Consider the following 18,587-nt stretch of genomic DNA (forward strand, 5'->3'; position numbering starts at 1 on the left):
CAATATCAAAACAGTGGAGTCAGTTTGTGTGGCATTTACTCAGCTTTAGTAAAAAAACGAAATACGAGTTGTGTGATTTGGGAGATTCTGCACAGGAGTTCACTGCATTTAAAACCGATATTGCACAATAGAATATGAATGGTAGAACTCATGCTAATAACTTAAATTTTTAATTTTTCTTTCCTTAGAATGACTTAGAATAGCAAATAAAATACATAACACGTAACGAGAGACTGTGGAAGAAAGGAAAGCGCTTTCTTTCTATTTCAGGGTGTCTACCAGTACTATTTCCTGCTTTTAGAGCGAGGGACTCAACATTTTCCTCTTGCACTGGGTCCTACACATCACGTAGCCAGCCCTGCCCACATTACCACTACTCAGTAACACTTGAGGAGATTCTAAGATACACCAGCCACAGTGCCAAGTGCCCTGCCTGAATGATGTTCCTTCGTGGCTCGAGTCACTCACGGCCCTAAACCTCATATAATTAATTTTTCTGTAAAACAGATGCCAAACTCCTAATCGTGGCGTGGACGTAACTGAGATGGGTGGATGTGAAATGCTTTGCAAAGAGTAAAATGCCGTCCACGGGGCACTTATTGTCACAAATAATGACGGGGGAGCCGGTCCCATCAGGAAGTGCTTGCCCAGCACCTCCTGGACGGCGGGGTGGTGGTCACCCCGTTCTGCAGGGTGCTGAGAGTCGGGATACAAAAACCAGCACCAAATCAGCTCAAAGGCACTGGCAGCCAAGAGGGGCGGCAGAGACTGAGGGAGGGGGGAGGGCAAGCTGCTGGCTCCACTCAGCAGCTGGTCAGAGTCGACGTGTGAACCCAGGGTGGGGAGCCCAGGCCCTTGACCCCCAAGGCCAGCCTGCCTCCGTGCTTGTGTCCGCACCGTGTGCGCGCCTGACAGCTGCTTAGCAATTGGGTTTATTACCTTCCAGATTTAAAGGTACAGCGCTGAGCTGAACTTGAGGTTATAGACCTAATTATGGTGCATCCAGCTGTGAATTAAGTTTTTATTTCAATAGTATTTTTGTCCCTTAAATGTGACTTTCTGAAAGGGGCCTTCTCCAGCTCTCCCTGTTTCTCTGTCTTAGCAGCCTTGGCTTTTGTTTCATAATAAGGATCCTACTCTGTGACTCTATTTGTAGGACTCTGTGTGTAATTATAATGAGCCCAGGCAGGGTGGGGGCAGGGCCTCTTTTCCTCACCACTCTAAATGCAGGCCTATATATAGCCCGGTGCTCAACAAGTATTCATGGTGAGTGCTTGGATGTGCATATTAATGAATAAAGCCACAATAATTACTAGTTTGTATTTCTCCTGAATGTTTTCAAGAACACTGAATAATATAACTTATCCTGTTTCCCTTTTTGCAATGGCTATTAGGAGGCTCAAAGCCACATCTGTGAAGCCTTCATAGCAAGTTTGTAAATCCACATGCAGATTTATTTGTGGTCCTGGTCCCATTTGTTGTACCCACTCTTATTTTTCTATCTTCTTTTGTTATCTTTTTATTTATGCTCTCATACTGCATTGCATATGTCTTTCTAAGACATCTTAGTAAATATCCTTGCTGGAACTAAATAAAGTAAATAGCCTGTCTGGAATTTCTAGCCTGCAGAGAAAAGGAATGCCTTTTCCAATGCCATGCTCTGTCTCCAGAGCAATAAGCCACCCTTAGGTTACCTGCCTTCCAGTATCCAAAGCCCTTTGGGAGTGATGTTTATGTGACTGGGGGCGGTGCAGTGGGTGAGATGTTATTTCCTCCCGATTAGGTGGTTAGGTGGTGGCGGAGGGGGTGTTCCAGAAAGAATGAAGGTGAAAGGCAGACAGAACGGTAAAACCTTACAGAACGTGTTTTCCCTGCTCTTCCCATGACCTGTGGTTACTGGGGAAGGGAATTAGCCACCCAGGTCAACCCGAGCAGCTGCGGCCGGTGAGGGCAACCAGACAGGATGCTTGTGGTGCCAGGGAGGCATTAGCACAAGAGAAATCAGGTGCTCGGGTTTTATTGGAGAGGTGAGGACAGCCCCTGAATCCAGGAAGAGAAGCTGCTTGTATAGGGCAGTCGGGGAGAGAAGGGCTCCACCCAGACTTGTGTTTGCCCTGCTCTGTGTATTCAGCCAGCAGGCTCCGGACGAGGAAGCAAAGGGCAGGGAGCCGCCGGGCTCAGTTGACAGCCTGGCACTGGGCAGCACCAGCTGGAGACACGGCGCTCCAAGTAAGAGCAGCTCCAGGTGACACCAGAGGACAGAAGACACTCCCACCAGGGGCTCAGCAGGTAATTGCTTCCAGATCCTTTAAGCATGGCCGGAGGGTTTGTTGTTTGTGGCAGGCAGTGAAACGTAGAAGCCAGGGGTCAGAGAGGGTTGCGCTTGACCCCGGCTCTGCCACCGAGTCACTGTGTGGCGTTGGGTATGTGAGAGCCTCAGTTTCACCATCTGTGAAATGGACCCAAAGATAGCCTTACCTAAAAGGATACAAAGATTAAATGGGAACGTGGGCAGTGTCAAGTTCAAAGCAACAGAAATAGCTCCTATTTGCATGGAACAATTGAGCGTCATTTCAAGTGTAAAACTTGGGGGAAAGTCAGCAGATGGAAGGGTATTCTATGTGATTTGGGGACCACCATCAGGACAGGAATCCCCCATAGTAAAGCCAACTTTGAGTCTGTGTCTCAGGGCATTGTCTAAGGAAGTAAAGGAGACAGGGAGAAGGACTCCCCAAGTGTCTTTTGTGAATCCTGTTCTTTACATAAATTGTCCTAGTTAACATTCAAGACTGCCCCTTGAGGTACGTGCTGATTCAAATTCCAGCAGCACAGCTGCAGAAATTTGCATTGCCCTCAGAAGTTTTCCTGCTCTGAAGAGTCCTGGTGAGGAGAGGGTGGGACCGGTCTCAGTCCTGCCGCTGCCTGGTTGCCGTGGGGCAGGTGACTTCACTCTCTGGGCTTCAGTTTCCTCAACTATAAGATGGGCATTATCATAGCACCGAGATCAAAGTGACAGCCATGAGAGCTGAGGGGACCAACGCATGGGAACACCTCCGCGCTTGACACGTCAGCTGTTATTTCTGTTGTTGTTATCGTCATCGCCGTCTGATGATTAGGAAAATGAGGCTGGGGGAGGGGGTGGGTAGGAACTCCGTCTAGATCTCACAGAAAGGAAGTTGTGAAACTGGGATCCCATCAGGGCCAGGACTTCAGTGAGATGAGTGAGGCACTCACCTTGGGTGCAAAATTTAAGAGACACCAAAAAACTCAGTTTTCGAGATAAATTATATTTTAAGGCAATGGTTTAAAATTTAAAAATCAATGCCAAAACTCCACTATGAACAAAGTAGCAACATATTTAGTAAAGATAGGATCAGTCCCAGCACTAATTTTGGTTTTTTAAAATATTGTGACGAAATATATTATTTATCTTGATGGCTGAGTTTTCTGGTGCCCCCTTAAATTTTACACCAGGGGGCACCTGGCCCAATCCTCATGGCACTCTGCTCCGATTGTGCTGCCTTAGATGCCTAGGGTGTATAGATCCTTCCTCTCTCCCTAAATAAAAGCCAAGAGAGGGCTGTGCTAATGTAGTTTTCAATTTAAGGGGTCCCAAATCATGGTGGATGTTTTTTCCAAAGGGTTCTGAAACTTGGGAAGGGTTGTCTTTTTAGGGAAAAGGCATGTGCTTCAGGAGAGTCATGGGCCTGGAAAAGCCCATCCTGGCTCATTTCCAGTCATGGGGATGCACGGGGAGAGGGTTGGAAAAGACCTGGGAGGGCTGCTCTCTGCTGCCGCTCCCACAGGCCTGCCTGAGCTGCTGGCGGGTTAAACATTTGTGGAGTGTCACCTTGTCAGCAGCTTCTTTTGCCGCCCAGACCTGGGCCTGGAAGCGGTTAAGGATCTGAGTGCCTGAGTCATGTGGAACCAGGTTCAACCTTAGCTCTGCCTCTCCAGAGCTTTCCTTCTGATCAGGATTACTTTACTCTCCTTTATCCATTTAATCAGCAAAGGTGAACTGAGGGCTCACTCTGTGCAAGCAGAACAAGCAAGGTACCTGCCCTCATGGAGTGTATATTCTAGGGATGAAGGGCTTGCATCACTAAGCCTCAGTTACTTTATCTGTATAATGGGGGAATAATGTGGGCTGCTGAAAGAGAAAATGGAGACAATGTAAATAAAGTGCCTGGCCCCAGGCACCTTGGGGGCAAAATGCAGGGAGGCACTCACTCTTAGGTGCCCATCTGCACCTGCCCAACCTTGAGGAGGAAGCCTCCTTGCATTTTGCACCCAGACGCCTCTCCTGCCCCACCCCACTCCTGGCCCTGCCCGGCTCACGGTAAGCCTGCAGTTAATGTTACCTGCTATCTTTATTAGCTTAAAAATGGTTGGTGCAACGCTCAGAATAAGATACTGAGCTCTGACCCTTCTAGGAACAACAATGCGTAAATGGATGCAAGCACAATGGAGTGTTCCAATAGCAGGACATCAGTTGCCAAGCGTTCCTAAAACACTCAGTGCCATTTCGATAAAGAAGCCCCTTCCCCTGGGCCCACATGGGCCCGTGCCAGGGCGCAGGGCACGGGACTTGGGGAGCACAGAGACGGATGGATTTCAGTCCTCATGTGCTCCCTCGTGCAGGTGGCAGTCTGCACCACTGCACACTGTAGCCCATGTTCCCAGCCCGGTGCTGGGGACCATGGGGAGATGCAGGACCATGGGACCTGGCAGAGCAGGTCTGTTCTCTTTACTCATCTTGACCCTGCCTTTGGAGTTGGGGGACAGAGGGCTTCTGCTGGGTGTGCCAGCCTGGCCATGTTGACACCGCCCTCAATGGGTGGTGAGAAGGGCCACAGTTTGCCTGCATTCCATTGCCTTGATCAAAGGTGTTTCTGTTTACTTGGTGACTAATTCTGTCACCATTCCACCATTCAAGGACCTCCTCCTTCCATTTGACAGTCATTTAGCTGCCGGCTGGTAAGGCAGCTGCAGAAATGCTCTTTCTCCAGGGCAGGTTATACCATAGTTGGTGTTTGATCTGTTCCCAGGAGGACGGCATACTGTTAACCTGTAACTAAAATGAGGAGATGCTGGCGGTGGTGGGAGGGCTAGGAGGGGATAAAAGTGAAGGTGTTTAAAAGAACAAACTTGCAACGAGTCGTAAATAAGCCATAGAGATCTAGTACACAGTATAATGAGTATAGACAATAATATTGCTTTACAATTGTGTAATGTGCTAAATATCACTACATCGGCAGTTACATTACAATATATAAATGTATCAAAGTAACACGTGTTGCACCTTAAACTTATACAATGTTACACATCAAATTTATTCAATTAAAAATCTTTTAAATTAATTAATTGATTAAATTAAATGAAGCCACATGAACACAAATCACTGGAGTAAATGAGGAGGGATTCAAAGGAAACTTCCAGAATGGCCAATTTACTTGTGGATCAGACCACAGAGCTAATGGGATCATAACATTAATATGAGAAATAAGTAGTAAAAACTAACATTTTCTCATCTGACTACTGCCAAGCCCTTGGGCTAAATCTTTCCAAAGATTATTGATGACTTTTCAATTTTTTATTCCTCACTTTAGATCTGGCTACATTCCTTGACTAGTTATGATTTTAATTTCTCACTGCAAAAACACATATGCAATAAATATTTAATATTCTTTGTTGTATTAATAAATAAAATATAGCATAACTTATATGGCAGAGGAGACAGCAAAGGTAAGAAAGTTAAGAGTTTGAACTCTGGAACGAGGCTGCCAAGGGTTAAGCCCTGATGCTCCCTCTTACTAGCTGATCATCTGTATTGGTCAGCTCAGGCTGCATAACAAAAATACCATAGACTGGGTGGCTTAAACAACACATATTTGTTTTCTTACAATTCTGGAGGCTGGGAAGTCCAAGGTCAAGATCCTAACCAATTCTGATTTTGGTGAAAGTTCTCTTCCTGGCTTGCAGTCCTCACACCTCTGTCCTCTTGCTGTGTCCTCACGTGGGAGAGAGAGAGCAAGCTCTTGGGTGTCTCCTCTTATAAGGACGCTAATTCTAGAGGATTAGGGCCCCACGCTTATAACTTCCTCTAATCTATCTCTAAATACAGTCACATTGGTCTAGGGTTTCCACATGTGAATCTGGAGGGGGATGTAATTCAGTTCATAGCATGATCTTAGGCAAGGAATTTAGGGTCCCTGGGCTTAGGTTCTGTATCTGTAAAATGGGGACCATAAGAATCTCTGCTTCATGAGGTTCTTAGGAGGATGTAATGAGTTGATACAGAAAAGCATTCAGAGCAATACCCAGCATAGAGAAGGCACTGTAGGAATAGTAGGTATTATTGTTTTTAAAGTATGGCACACTTTATTTACCATTTATAATAATAGCTAATCTTTATTCCTCAACTGCTGTGCACCAGCCTGTGGGCTAAACCCTGCATGAACTGCTTTCTTTTCAGCTCAGCCTCCACATAGTGACATTGGGGCCAGATCACTCTCTGTTGTGGTGCTGTCCTGTGCATTGTAGGATGTTTAGCAGCATCTCTGGTCTCTACCCACTGAGTGCCAGTAGCAGCCTCCCATCTTGACTCATGACCATCAAAAATGTCTCCAGACATTTCCAAATGTCCCCTGGGGGGCCCCCAGTTTGAGAAACACTGCTCTTGAATCATTGTGAGAAACAGAAGCATATTTCTAAGGAGAACATTTTAATATAATAATGTAACTCATCAAGAAATATGACAAGATCTGAAATCTGAAATGTAAATATATAGTCCTGGATAATTGGGACCAAATGCCCCAGACATTATATAATTTAATATACTAGCTCTGTGCCTGCTACGTGCCTACCTCATTTAACCTTCCCCACACACTGCTGGGATGTATAAAGATTGTTGGGTAAGTGTCACAACCTTCCTGCGCCTCAGTTTCTCATAAAAAAATGAGAAAATATTGAATAAGACAAAAATGCTAATTCGAAAAGATACATGCCCTCCAATGTTCATAGCAGCATTATTTACAATTGCCAAGGCATGGAAGCAACCTAAGTGTCCATCAACAGATGGATAAAGAAGTTGTGATACACACACACACACACACACACACACACACACACACACATATATATTTATATACAATGGAATACTACTCAGTCATAAAAAAGAATGAAATTTTGCCATTTATAGCAACATGGATGGACTTGGAGAACATTTTGCTAAGTGAAATAAATCAGACAGAGAAGGGCAAATACTGTATGATATCACTTATAAGTGGAATCTAAAAAATACAACCAGCTAGTGACTAAAACAAAAAAACAAGCAGACTCACAGAGATAGAGAACAAACGGATTGTTACCAGTAGGGAGAGGGAAGGAGGGAGGGGCAATATAGTGGTAAGGGGAAGGGGTTATTATGGGATTATATGAAACCACGTGTGTGAAACTTTTGAAAATTGTAAAGCACTATAGAATTTAAAGACTTTCATTCAATTAAAAAATAAAATAAAATTGAGAAAATAGCATCTAATCCAGAGGGTGGTTGCAAAAGGGCCAAGGGGAGTCAATACACACAAATCAGAAGCGCTCGGCACGTAGGAAACACTCAGAACATGCTTATTGTTGTCATCATTACGAATACTGTCATTTTCCACAAGAAAAATGCATTGAAAGGGCCCAGTGCTTTTCCCAAAGCCTCACAGTCGTGGGGTTTACAGAGGCATGTGTCACTCCAGAGCTCTTTTTCATGGGGGGAAGAGGGGGTGCCCAGAAACGGAGGAGAGTGATGACTCCCTGCTCAGGCTGCCCTTCTATCCACCTCCCGCGAGGCACATGCCCCTCACTTCTCAACAACCAATCAGGAGGTTAGGCTGTCCAGGAGCAAGTGTGCCCTGCACCCCTTTTCTCAGGGAACGAAAGCCGGAGACCCAGGAGGTTTCTCTTGATTTGCAGGCTGACAAAACAGAGGGCTCAAAAAGGAGTGCGGGACTTCCCTGGTGGTCCAGTGGTTAAGACTCCACACTTCCATTGCAGGGGGTGCAGGTTCCATCCCTGGTCGGGGAACTAAGATACCACATGCCACATGGGCGGTGCAGCCAAGAAAAAAAGAAGAAGTGCTTTGAAAGGGTTGTGAATGTTTTCAGATGCCCAGGCTGATTGTGATTTGTGGGACCTGAAAGCCAGTGCCCTTCCTCCGTCTGAGAATCCCGAGCCTGGTTCTGGGTACCAGGGTAGTCAGCATTTGGAAGGGTCCCTGGCCTGGGGGATGCTCACTTCCCCAAAATATCCAAAACAGCACCTCTTGGCCTCAGCTGTCATGGAAGTCAGCCAGAGATCTTGAAAATATTCCGATGCCCGGGCCCCACCCCGGGGAGTCTGATGGAATGGGTCTGGCTGGGGCCCCGGCACGGGCATTTAAATCTCCAACGGTGATTCTAATGTGTAACCCAGTTTGAAGACTGGCCTCAAGGACACAGTCAGGAAGTGGAGAAGTAAAGGGACTTTCTCATCTGAATGAGCCCCAGCCAAAGACTTACCCCATGTTCTCCAAATGCTGGGCCCTCAAACATGAGTCCAATTTCAAAAACAAACCCCTCTGCCATATGGAGGCTTGTGTTTAATGTCAGATAAGGTCATAAGAACAAAACAACTCACACCATCGGTTCATGAAAGAAGGGGCATTTTGACATCACCTTCAAACTTTTTTTTTTTCAAAATAAAACCTAGCTCTTTCAAAGAATATGTTTTTCTTGATGAAAAAACTTGTCTTCTGATTTATGTTTCTCCTTTGTTGGAGACTGGAGAAAACTTCATCACAGACAGGAATTGTCGGCTGGACCACCTGGAGCCTCGGTTTTACCATCTGCTAAATGGGGATAAAAAGGGTCCTTGCCTCACAGAGTCCCCGACCTGGCTTCCAGGGTGATCAGCTTATCCTGGTTTGCTCAGGACTTTCCTAGCTTTAACAGGAAAGTCCTGCATCCCAGAATGCCCTCATTCCCGGGACAACCTGGATGATGTTCCCCATCACGGTGTTTCCCCTTACGTGCCTGATCGTGAGAATCACCTGTGTGCATTTGCTAAAAATACAGATCCGGGGTCCCAACCTGACTTTTTGGTGAGAGGATCATGGGAATCAGAAGTGCTGCAAAGTTCTTTAGTTGATTATATCAGACAACTGGGGGAAAATGACTGAAAATATCAGTGACGATCATGGTGATACTTCTAATCATGAAGAACACCTTCAGGGTACTCACTGCATGTCAGACCCTGTTCGGGGCACCTTGCACGTATTAACGCCTTTAACTCCCATGAAACTCTTAAGTGTGTGCCCTTATTATCCCCATTTTACAGAAGAGGAAACTGAGGCCCAGTGAGGCTCAGTAACTGGCTCAGGGTCACTCATTCAGTATGTAGCCGAGCAGGGATTCTCAACCTGGTGGTTTGTCTCTAGAGCCCACATTTTTATCCTGCTGCAGTGCTCTCCACCTAGAATTCTTAGCACTGGGCTGGCACGTCATAAGGCAGATGTGATCATCATTATTGTCTTATTAGTTGTACTATCTTTGGGGCTAGAGGACTTGCCACTGTCTTGCCAACTTTATCGGAAGGTTTAACTGCTAAACGTAAAACCGTTTCCTTTGACCTCCCCAGACATTTTGACCTTGCCCTGGAGGCTGAATGTTCATTTCTGCCGATACTGACGTTGACCAATAGGTGGCAGTAACCGTTTGTTTTTGTCTCGTGGAAATCCGGCTCCTCGCAAAATTTGAAGGAAGGGCAGGAGCAATTTCACAACACATATGTTGTAACTGCTGGTGGAAAGCAATGTTACTGCAAAAGACGTGCAAATGGATTTTCCTTTTTTCGGTCCATTTGGCCTTGAATCTGCCAAGAGGCTCCTTAAAAGTGCAACGATTGGGGTAATGGAACCTGAACTCTGTGGGTTGAAAAAATTTCTCTCCTGCTTGCGCACATGACACCTCTCCCAGTCCAAAGATTTTTTCATAACCTCAAACATTTTTATTGAAGGTAGCCCCCAAATTGGACTAAATTTAAATTGAATACCAGGAACTTTGAAAGTTTGTAAATCTATTGGTAAATAATTTTTAATTTTATAAAACCTGGATGATGGAGATGTCATCTAGTGTGTGTCCATTTTTGCAAGTGGCCTTGGTCGAGGAATTTAACCTACAAAGCTCAGTTTTCTCATCTGTAAAATTGGAATGATGATACCACTGCCTTGTTGATTTGCTATAAGGAATAAATTCATTTACAGCAAGTAAAGCTCTTAGAACAGTTTCTCAGCACATGGTAAGCACTCACCAAATTTGTTGTTATTATTATTATTACTATCTTATCATTACTATGGTTGTTAGAGTGTTGTTGTCATTATTTTTATACACAGTGGGTTCAAATCCTGGTCAGTCTCAATTTGGGCAACACTTAACCTCTCAGCTGCTTCAATCTCCTTATTTGCAAAATGGGTATATGTTACCCAGGGTGATCTTGAGCAGAAGTGATAAACTTTGTAGAAACGGCCAGACAGTAAATATCTTAAGCTTTGCAGGCCATATGGTCTCTGTTGCAACTACTCAACTCTGCCTCAGTACGTGAAAGCAGACGTACGTAGACTATACATAAATGAATGGGCATGGACGTCATCCAATAAAATTTTATTTATGGATACCAAAATTTGAATTTCATATAATTTTCATGTGTCACAATCTATGATTCTTCTGATTTTTTTTCCAACCACTTATAAATGTAAAACCCATTCTTAGCTCACTGGCCATGCTAAAACAGGCAGCAGGCTGGATTTGTCCCCCAGCTGTCATTTCCTGACCCTGGCCTTGAATATTCAATATTATATTCATAAAGTCCCATTTATAGATGAAGTGATGGCCTATTATAAGTATGTATATCTTGGATTTTATAAATAGAAAATATTGCAACATAACTAGTGTCCTGTATGTTTTAGCACTGCTCAGCTTGATTACATGTTGTAATTAGTAAACATATATAATCCCCAGATTCTGATATCTACCACGTTCCCCCAAGAAAGCCCTTTTCTGGCCTCCCCAATTTCTGATTACTTGAGTCTATTACCAGGGCATAAAAACTCATACCATGGGCCAGAGGCCCATGGGAATCCTTGGAGAGGCACTGGCTGCTTTCAGCCAGAAAGAAAAAGCCCTGGCTGTTACTCTGAGAGCCATCAGGGCAGATGAGCCAGCAGCCAGGTCTTTGGAGACGCACGCTACGCTGGAATCGTTTATGTGCGTGGAAGAGAAGCTTTTAGGTAGTAAGGAAGCTTGGAGTGGCTGAAAGAGTCCCACTTCTGGAACCAGACATACTTTGGGTCAAATCCTCACTCCGCCGTTTTCTGAATGTGTCCTGGGTGAGTTTGGGAGACTCAATTCCCTCCTTTCCAAGGGGAGGTAATAATATGTGGAACATTCCAGTGGTTGGGAGCACAGGCAGCCGGTGTTCGAATCTAGCCTCTGCCATCTTTAACAGGCTGACCTTTGGAAAGTAATTTACCTCCTTGTGACTCAGCTTCCTCTCAGCTAGAGGGACACGTTGGCAACACATCTTTCACACGGGTGTGTAGGGCTACGTGAGACGGTACAGGAAACGCTCTTGGAAAGCAGTGCTTGGAACTGAGAACATGCTAAATTATTGTTAACTATTATCATCATTGTTCTAACAAGGCTCTTGAGAGGTTTAGTGATAATGTGGGTAAGTGTCTAGTTCAGCACCTGCCAGGTGAGGGGTTGTTATGAATGATTATTCCCTCCACTCAACTAATAAGTAATAATTCAGCACCTGATCAATGCAAATGCAGTGCTGAGAATAGGAGATATAACAGTGGGTAAAGACAGACAGTCCCTGCCCTCATGGTGCTTACAGTTTATTGGGGAAGGGAGACAGAAGTTAAATACTCTGTTTTGCCCTCCAAGTCTAGATCAATTGTTACTTCATTCCAGAACCATCCTATTCAGTGCTGCCACCTCTTGCCCTCTGCTGTGGCCCCCCCTCTTGTTACATTACAAATTTCCTTTTTATTCATAGCACTGAACCCTATGTGTTTTGATAACACATTAACATATATATTGCTTCTTAAGAGCCACACATTATTCTAACCACTTTAAAGCATTAACTCATTGTGTCCTTGTAGCAGTCCTGTAAGGCACAGAGAAGCTAATCAACTCATCCAAGGACACACAGCAGTGAGGGGCAGGGAGAGGGTTCAAGCCCAGGTTGTCTTGCTCCCGGTCTGTGCTCATAACCACTGCACCATGCTGCCTTGAACTATCGAAAACGGCCTAATTTGTGGATTTATTGTCTATTTGTTTATTGTCTGTCCACCCAACAGATTTCAACTCCATGAAGTCGGGGGCCTCATCCATTTAATTCACAGCTGTAACTCTAGTGTCTGGCACAGCGTAAGGTACAGAGCTGGTACTCACTATATATTTGTTGAATCAATAAATGAATGAAAATATAGCCAAATAAATATATAATTACGCATAGTGCTAAGTGCTATGAAAAACAAATGCCAGTCCTATGAGAGGTTTTAACAGGGGACTAAATTTAGTTTGAGGATCAGAGAATACTAAAAATTATAAGTATTATTTTAACTGTCCCCATTCTAAACTCTCCTTGATATAATAGTTGTGACTGGCTAAGAAAGAAGAAAATGTTATCTACACGGAATATCCTTTTTGAGATGATAATATTCTCCCAGCAATGAAATGCAATTGAAAACTGGGGCTGCATTTGACTTTAATTCTGTTGAATTTATGAGCCCAGAATCTCCCCTCATTCCCCAAAATAAACATAAGCAATTGGTCTACCTGGGGCTTGTGATAATATACCCACAGTAACTTGGCAGTCTCTGCACCTTAGTTTTATAGGCAGGAGTGAGACTTCTACTGGTCTTGGGTTTTCATTTTTCTCTGTGTCTCTCTTTTTCTCTGTTGCAGGAACAATGGGTAACCAAATGAGTGTTCCCCAAAGAGTCGAGGACCAAGAGAATGACTCGGAAGCAGACACTCACAAGGTAGTGTAGTTATGGTCACTGGGTCATTAGCTACTAGTTGGGAGAGTCGGGGGTGATGGCAGAATAAACGGCCTGCCCAGGGCTCATCACAGAGGCGTGATTAATGCTGCTGCTTTTCCCAGGGGTTGTGCAGTTGTATTCAAACCTCCAGAACCCATCAAGGAGCTTGTTAAAAGTGCAGGCCCTTAGGCCCCGCTCAAGGCCTGCTAAGTCAGATATTGCAGGGCTGGGAGCCTATGAAACCTATGTCTCCATGGTGATTGATTCCCATGGGGCCAATCTGATCTCTGTTCCCAGGTGGGTTTGGACCAGGGGTTCTCAACTGTGGGTGATTTTGCCTCCCCACCAGGGGACACTTGGCAATGTCTGGAGATGTTTCTTGGTTGTCACAACTCGGGTAGTGCTCCTGGCATCTAGTGGGTAGAGCCAGGGACGCTACTAGACCCCCTGCAATGCACAGGACGGCCCCACAGCAGAGAATGATCCAGCCCAAAGTATCAGCAGTGCTGAGGATGAGAAACCCAGTTTTTGATCAGCAGTTTGCAGCCGTGGCTGGACATCAGAATCATCTGGGAAACTTAAAAACAAATTGTGAGGCTGGAATTGTACCCTAGACCAATGAAATCAGAATCTGTGTGTGGGAACCAGAGCGGCACCTGTATTTTCAAGGCTCCTCAACTGTTGCATGTTCAGCCAACGTGTAGAACTCCTTGTTTGTGAATCCCTCCTTTAGAAGATTGCTCTGAAGGGCTGAGGCCAGGGATACCCAAGTGCTTCTCCTTAGACCTTAGATCTACAAGCAGGCAGCAGAGAACCTAAATGTCCACCACCAGTGCTTCTGCAATCAATTCAGTTTAAGATTTAGAGCCCAGTTAGACATGGAAATCATTGTAGGAGGAGGTAATACCTACAAACTGATATTGATCACAGCATAGAGGGAATTCCTGCTCAGAATAGAAGGCTGGATTCAGAGAAGATTCTCGCATCTGACCATGTATTAGAATCCCTGGGAAGTGTTGAAAACGCTGGATGCCCAGCACCACCTGAGACCAACTAAAACGCAACCTCCGGGTAGGGGCCCTGCCATCAGTAGTTTCCCAGGATCCCCAGATGATTCCAAGTCTGGGAGCCTCTGGCCTCCAGGACCAGGCAGTGACAAAAATGAGCAAAGCAGGACGGTGAAGCCCATTTGCAGACAGCTGGTTCCGACCAACTTTACCCTCAGCACGTTCCCAGAGACTTATTTTTCATTTGAAGCTGGAAAATGGTGTTAATGCAACCTCCTGATTTTTAAAATATTGGCAACTGATTCCAAAATACTTAAAAACAAAACAAAAACAAACTTCTGTGAGCCAAGTAAATCAAATTTGCACACCAAGTATTACCCCAGGGATGCCAGTTACGACCTCAGAGCCAAATGATCACATGAGTTTGATATTTCAATTTTATGATTTCTTGGTAGGGTTAATGATAAATTCAAGAACACAGGCTTCTTTTATTTTTATTTATTTATTTTTGGCCACACCATGTGGCTTGGGGGATCTTAATTCCCCGACCAGGGATTGAACCTGGGCCCCGGCAGTGAAAGCACCGAGTCCTAACCACTGGACTGCCAGGGAACTCCCAACACAGGCTTCTTTTAAGCAAAACTGTTACAAAAATATAAAGAAAGAAAACGTATTCCACATCTCCCCAGTAGTTTCCCATCATCAGGAGGTGAGTATTTAGTCTTTTAGTTTTTTTTCCTCTCTGCACTTATTAACATATATTATACTACTAATAGTATTAGCAAAATAAGACACGATATGCAAAGTACTTAGCATATAATCAATATTCAGTTAATGCCAAGAGGTGTAATTTATTTTATTACTAAAATGACATTATATAACATACATTCTTTTTTGCAACCTTTTTCTTTGCATGTGAGTGTGTATATGTGCATGTGTGTATATATATGTACATCCATGCATACATATATATGTATAATCTTTTTAAATGTCTGCAATAAATAACAGAAGAGAAAAAAAATCGGCAGTGGTCTAAAATTGGAACGGGGTTGTAATAGTGCAGTGGAAGGAGTGGGTGTGGAGCAGAAAAATAGCAACAACGAACTTCCTGCATTTTTTTAAAATTAATTAATTAATTAATTTATTTATTTATGGCTGTGTTGGGTCTTCGTTTCTGTGCGAGGGCTTTCTCCAGTTGCGGCGAGCGGGGGCCACTCTTCATCGCGGTGCGCGGGCCTCTCACTATCGCGGCCTCTCTTGTTACGGAGCACAGGCTCCAGACGCACAGGCTCAGTAGTTGTGGCTCACGGGCCTAGTCGCTCCGTGGCATGTGGGATCTTCCCAGACCAGGGCTCGAACCCATGTCCCCTGCATTGGCAGGCAGACTCTCAACCACTGCGCCACCAGGGAAGCCCGAACTTGCTGTATTTGAGGAGAGAGGCCGGTGCTTGTGTGCAGGACCCTGGAGTGTGGTGAGCCTCACAGCATGTCAAGTTCTCGTCCCCTCCCTGGTCAGACCAGCGCCCCAGTTTGCCTGTGTGTCCCATCTGTACGAGGGTGTCTGTCCTGCCCGTGCTTGTGGGGCTCACTGAAAGGAGGTAGAGACCATGCAAAGCTCTTATCAACACAGGAGTCCAGTCCTTGCAGCGGGTTGTATAGTTTCTCTGAGGTGTGATAGAAAACGGGGTAGTTCCTAGACATGCAGACTTTAATTTTGTGAGGCACCCTTGTGGCCTTGAGGTTCTTCCTTGAGTTTTTCTGACTTTCCCCAGAGACTCGGCTAATACTGCCACATGTTCTGTTCCAGGTGGCATCTGGCGACGAGTGCGGTCAAAATGGGATGCCGGTGATGGTATCCACCCGCTCCATTCAGCTCTGCCATGAAGGTCAGTGTCACGTGGGGACTGCTCCTCCTGGGGGTTGGGGGGATGGTGAAGGGTCTGCTGATCCCTGTTGATGGTGAAACAAGGTGGAAGAGTTGAAGCCACAGACTCACATGGAAGGCACTTGTATTAGTTCCTGGGTCTGCAAACACAGTGTCACGAATCAGGTGGCTTAAGCAACAGAAATGTATTGTCTCACCGTGTTGGGGCCAGAAGTTGGAAATCAAGGTGTGGGCAGGGTTGGCGCCTTCTGAGAGTTTGCAGAAGAATCTGTTTCCCTGCCTGTGCCCTGGCTCCTGGTGGCCTCAAGCGCGCCTTGGCTTCTACGTGGTGCTCTCCGTGTGTCTTCGTAGCATCTTCCTTCTCCGATTGTCTGTCTCTGTGTCCAAACCGCCCCCTTTTATAAGGACACAGCCCCGTGGGATTGGGCACACCCCCACTGGCCTCATCTTTTTTTTTTTTTTAATTATTTTATTTATTTATAATTTTTGGCTGCATTGGGTCTTCGTTGCTGCACGCAGGCTTTCTCTAGTTGCAGCGAGCGGGGGCTACTCTTCGTTGCAGTGCTCAGGCTTCTCTTTTCAGTGGCTTCTCTTGTTGCGGTGCACGGGCTCTAGGTGCACGGGCTTCAGTAGTTGTGGCTCGTGGGCTTCAGTAGTTGTGGCTCATGGGCTCTAGAGCACAGGCTCAGTAGTTGTGGTTCACGGGCTTAGTTGCTCCGCGGCATGCGGGATCTTCCCGGACCAGGGCTCGGACCTGTGTCCCCTGCATTGGCAGGTGGATTCTTAACCACTGTGCCACCAGGGAAGCCCCTGGCCTCATCTTAACTTGGTCTTCTGTAAAGACCCTCTTTCCAAATGAGGTCATAGAAACTGGGGGCTAGGACTTCATCTTCTTGGCAACTCAACTCTTTTTTTTTTTTAATTATTTATTTATTTATATATATTTATTTTTGGCTGCATTGGGTCCGCGTTGCTGCACACGGGCTTTTCTCTAGTTGAGGCGAGCGGGGACCACTCTTCGCAGTGGTGTGTGGCCCTCTCACCGCAGCGGCCTCTCGCGTTGCGGAGCATGGGCTCTAGGCTCACGGGCCTCAGCAGCTGTGGCCCGTGGGCTCCAGAGCACAGGCTCAGCAGTTGTGGCGCATGGGCCCAGCTGCTCTATGGCATGTGGGATCCTCCCGGACCAGGGCTTGAACCCGTGTCTCTTGCACTGGCAGGCGGATTCTCAACCACTGCACCACCAGGGAAGCCCCTCGGCAATTCAACTCTTAACAGTACTCATCTCTCTTGAGTATGTATGACACCTGGAAGAGGCTGAGGCTTTACCAATGAGTTAAAAGCAATAGAGTAGAAACACTAAGAGGCTGGCCTCTTCAAAGTCCGACAGACCAAAGTGAAAATCCCTGCCCTGCAACTTACTAGCTGTGTGACCTGGAGCAAGTCGTTTGGCTTTCTAAGCCTCGGTTTTCTCATCTGTAAAGTGGGGATAAGAACACCTAGCTCACAGAATTGCTGAGAGGACTCAAGGAGATCATTCACCAAGCATTTTACATATTACGCAGCACTTAGGAATTCCAAAGAAACAAGTAAAATATAGAAGACAACAGAGGGCAGTATTAAAACTGGACAATGTACTTACCTATTTGATTTCATTCTGGAGTATAAGGCTATAAATTCAAAGCATCAGAAATGACTGAGTTCTACTATGTGAGGAATATCTATAAATTATATGAGGCAGTATAGCCCAGTGGTTGAGGGTAAGAACTCTGGAATCAGACTGCTGGTTTTGCCACCTACCAGCTGTGTGACCTTGAGCCAGTTAATTAACCTCTCTGAGCCTCAGCCTCCTTGTCTGTGAAGCGGGATAATAACAGTGCCTACAGCATAGATGTCAGATATCCTAGAAGCACCTCTTTCGGTGCCTGGCGCATAGTGAGTGCTGTGTATGTATTAGCTGTCATGATTACATGATGGTTGTGGTTGCTGTCCTTTACATGTAAGTTTCTGGGCTTCAGCTTCATTTCCTGAACAATGAGATGAATCATAGCCTTGGTTCCAGAGGCTTTAGAATTTCCTAGTGTAAGAAAAACAACTGCTCTCTGTTTCCCCTCGCTATGCTCTGCTACCCACACCACATCTGACACCAGATGTGTGGGTTTTCCATACAAGTGATTCTGTGACACCAGCTGGGTGTCCCACAGTTCAGTTCGGTTCTGACACCGTCAGCCCAGAGCTAGCAACAAGTTCCCACAGGTTAAGGGCTCACTCCCACAAGACTACCTCCCACTTCAGTTGCCAACGGCAAGTGGGGAGTCCCCAGGTTACCCACAACTTCTGTCCTACTTGGCTACAAATCAGAGGTTCTCACGACCTCCTCCTCAGATTCAGTCATTTGCTAGAATGGCTCACAGAACACAGGAAAACAATGTACTTATTAGATTACCAGTTCATTATAAGAGGATACAACCCAGCAACGGGCCAGATGGAAGAGATGCATAGGGGAAGGTATGGGGGAGGGGATCCTGGGGACAGTGGATCGGGCAGTGGATCTTCCATGCCCTCTCTGGACAAGCCACCCTCCCAGCACCTCCACGTGGTCACCAACCCATAAGCTCTCTGA

At 45.7% G+C, this 18,587-nt stretch overlaps 1 protein-coding gene across 3 annotated transcripts in view; it reads left to right on the forward strand.

The window, feature by feature from the left end:
* BCAS1 (brain enriched myelin associated protein 1) overlaps positions 1 to 18,587 on the forward strand; it is a 113,411-nt gene that overhangs the window by 3,951 nt on the left and 90,873 nt on the right. For 2 of the 3 annotated variants that reach the window (XM_036824146.1, XM_036824147.1), the window contains exons 1-3: positions 2,169 to 2,289; positions 12,999 to 13,075; positions 15,890 to 15,968. In XM_036824146.1, the coding sequence (XP_036680041.1) occupies positions 13,004 to 13,075; positions 15,890 to 15,968 (151 nt within the window). In that variant the 5' untranslated portion in view covers positions 2,169 to 2,289; positions 12,999 to 13,003. Of the gene's footprint in view, positions 1 to 2,168; positions 2,290 to 12,998; positions 13,076 to 15,889; positions 15,969 to 18,587 lie in introns of those variants that run through there. The other variant, XM_036824145.1, reaches the window with a different exon arrangement.

The sequence above is a fragment of the Balaenoptera musculus genome, chromosome 15 (assembly GCF_009873245.2).
Source record: "Balaenoptera musculus isolate JJ_BM4_2016_0621 chromosome 15, mBalMus1.pri.v3, whole genome shotgun sequence".
NCBI classification, from domain to species: Eukaryota; Metazoa; Chordata; class Mammalia; order Artiodactyla; family Balaenopteridae; genus Balaenoptera; species Balaenoptera musculus.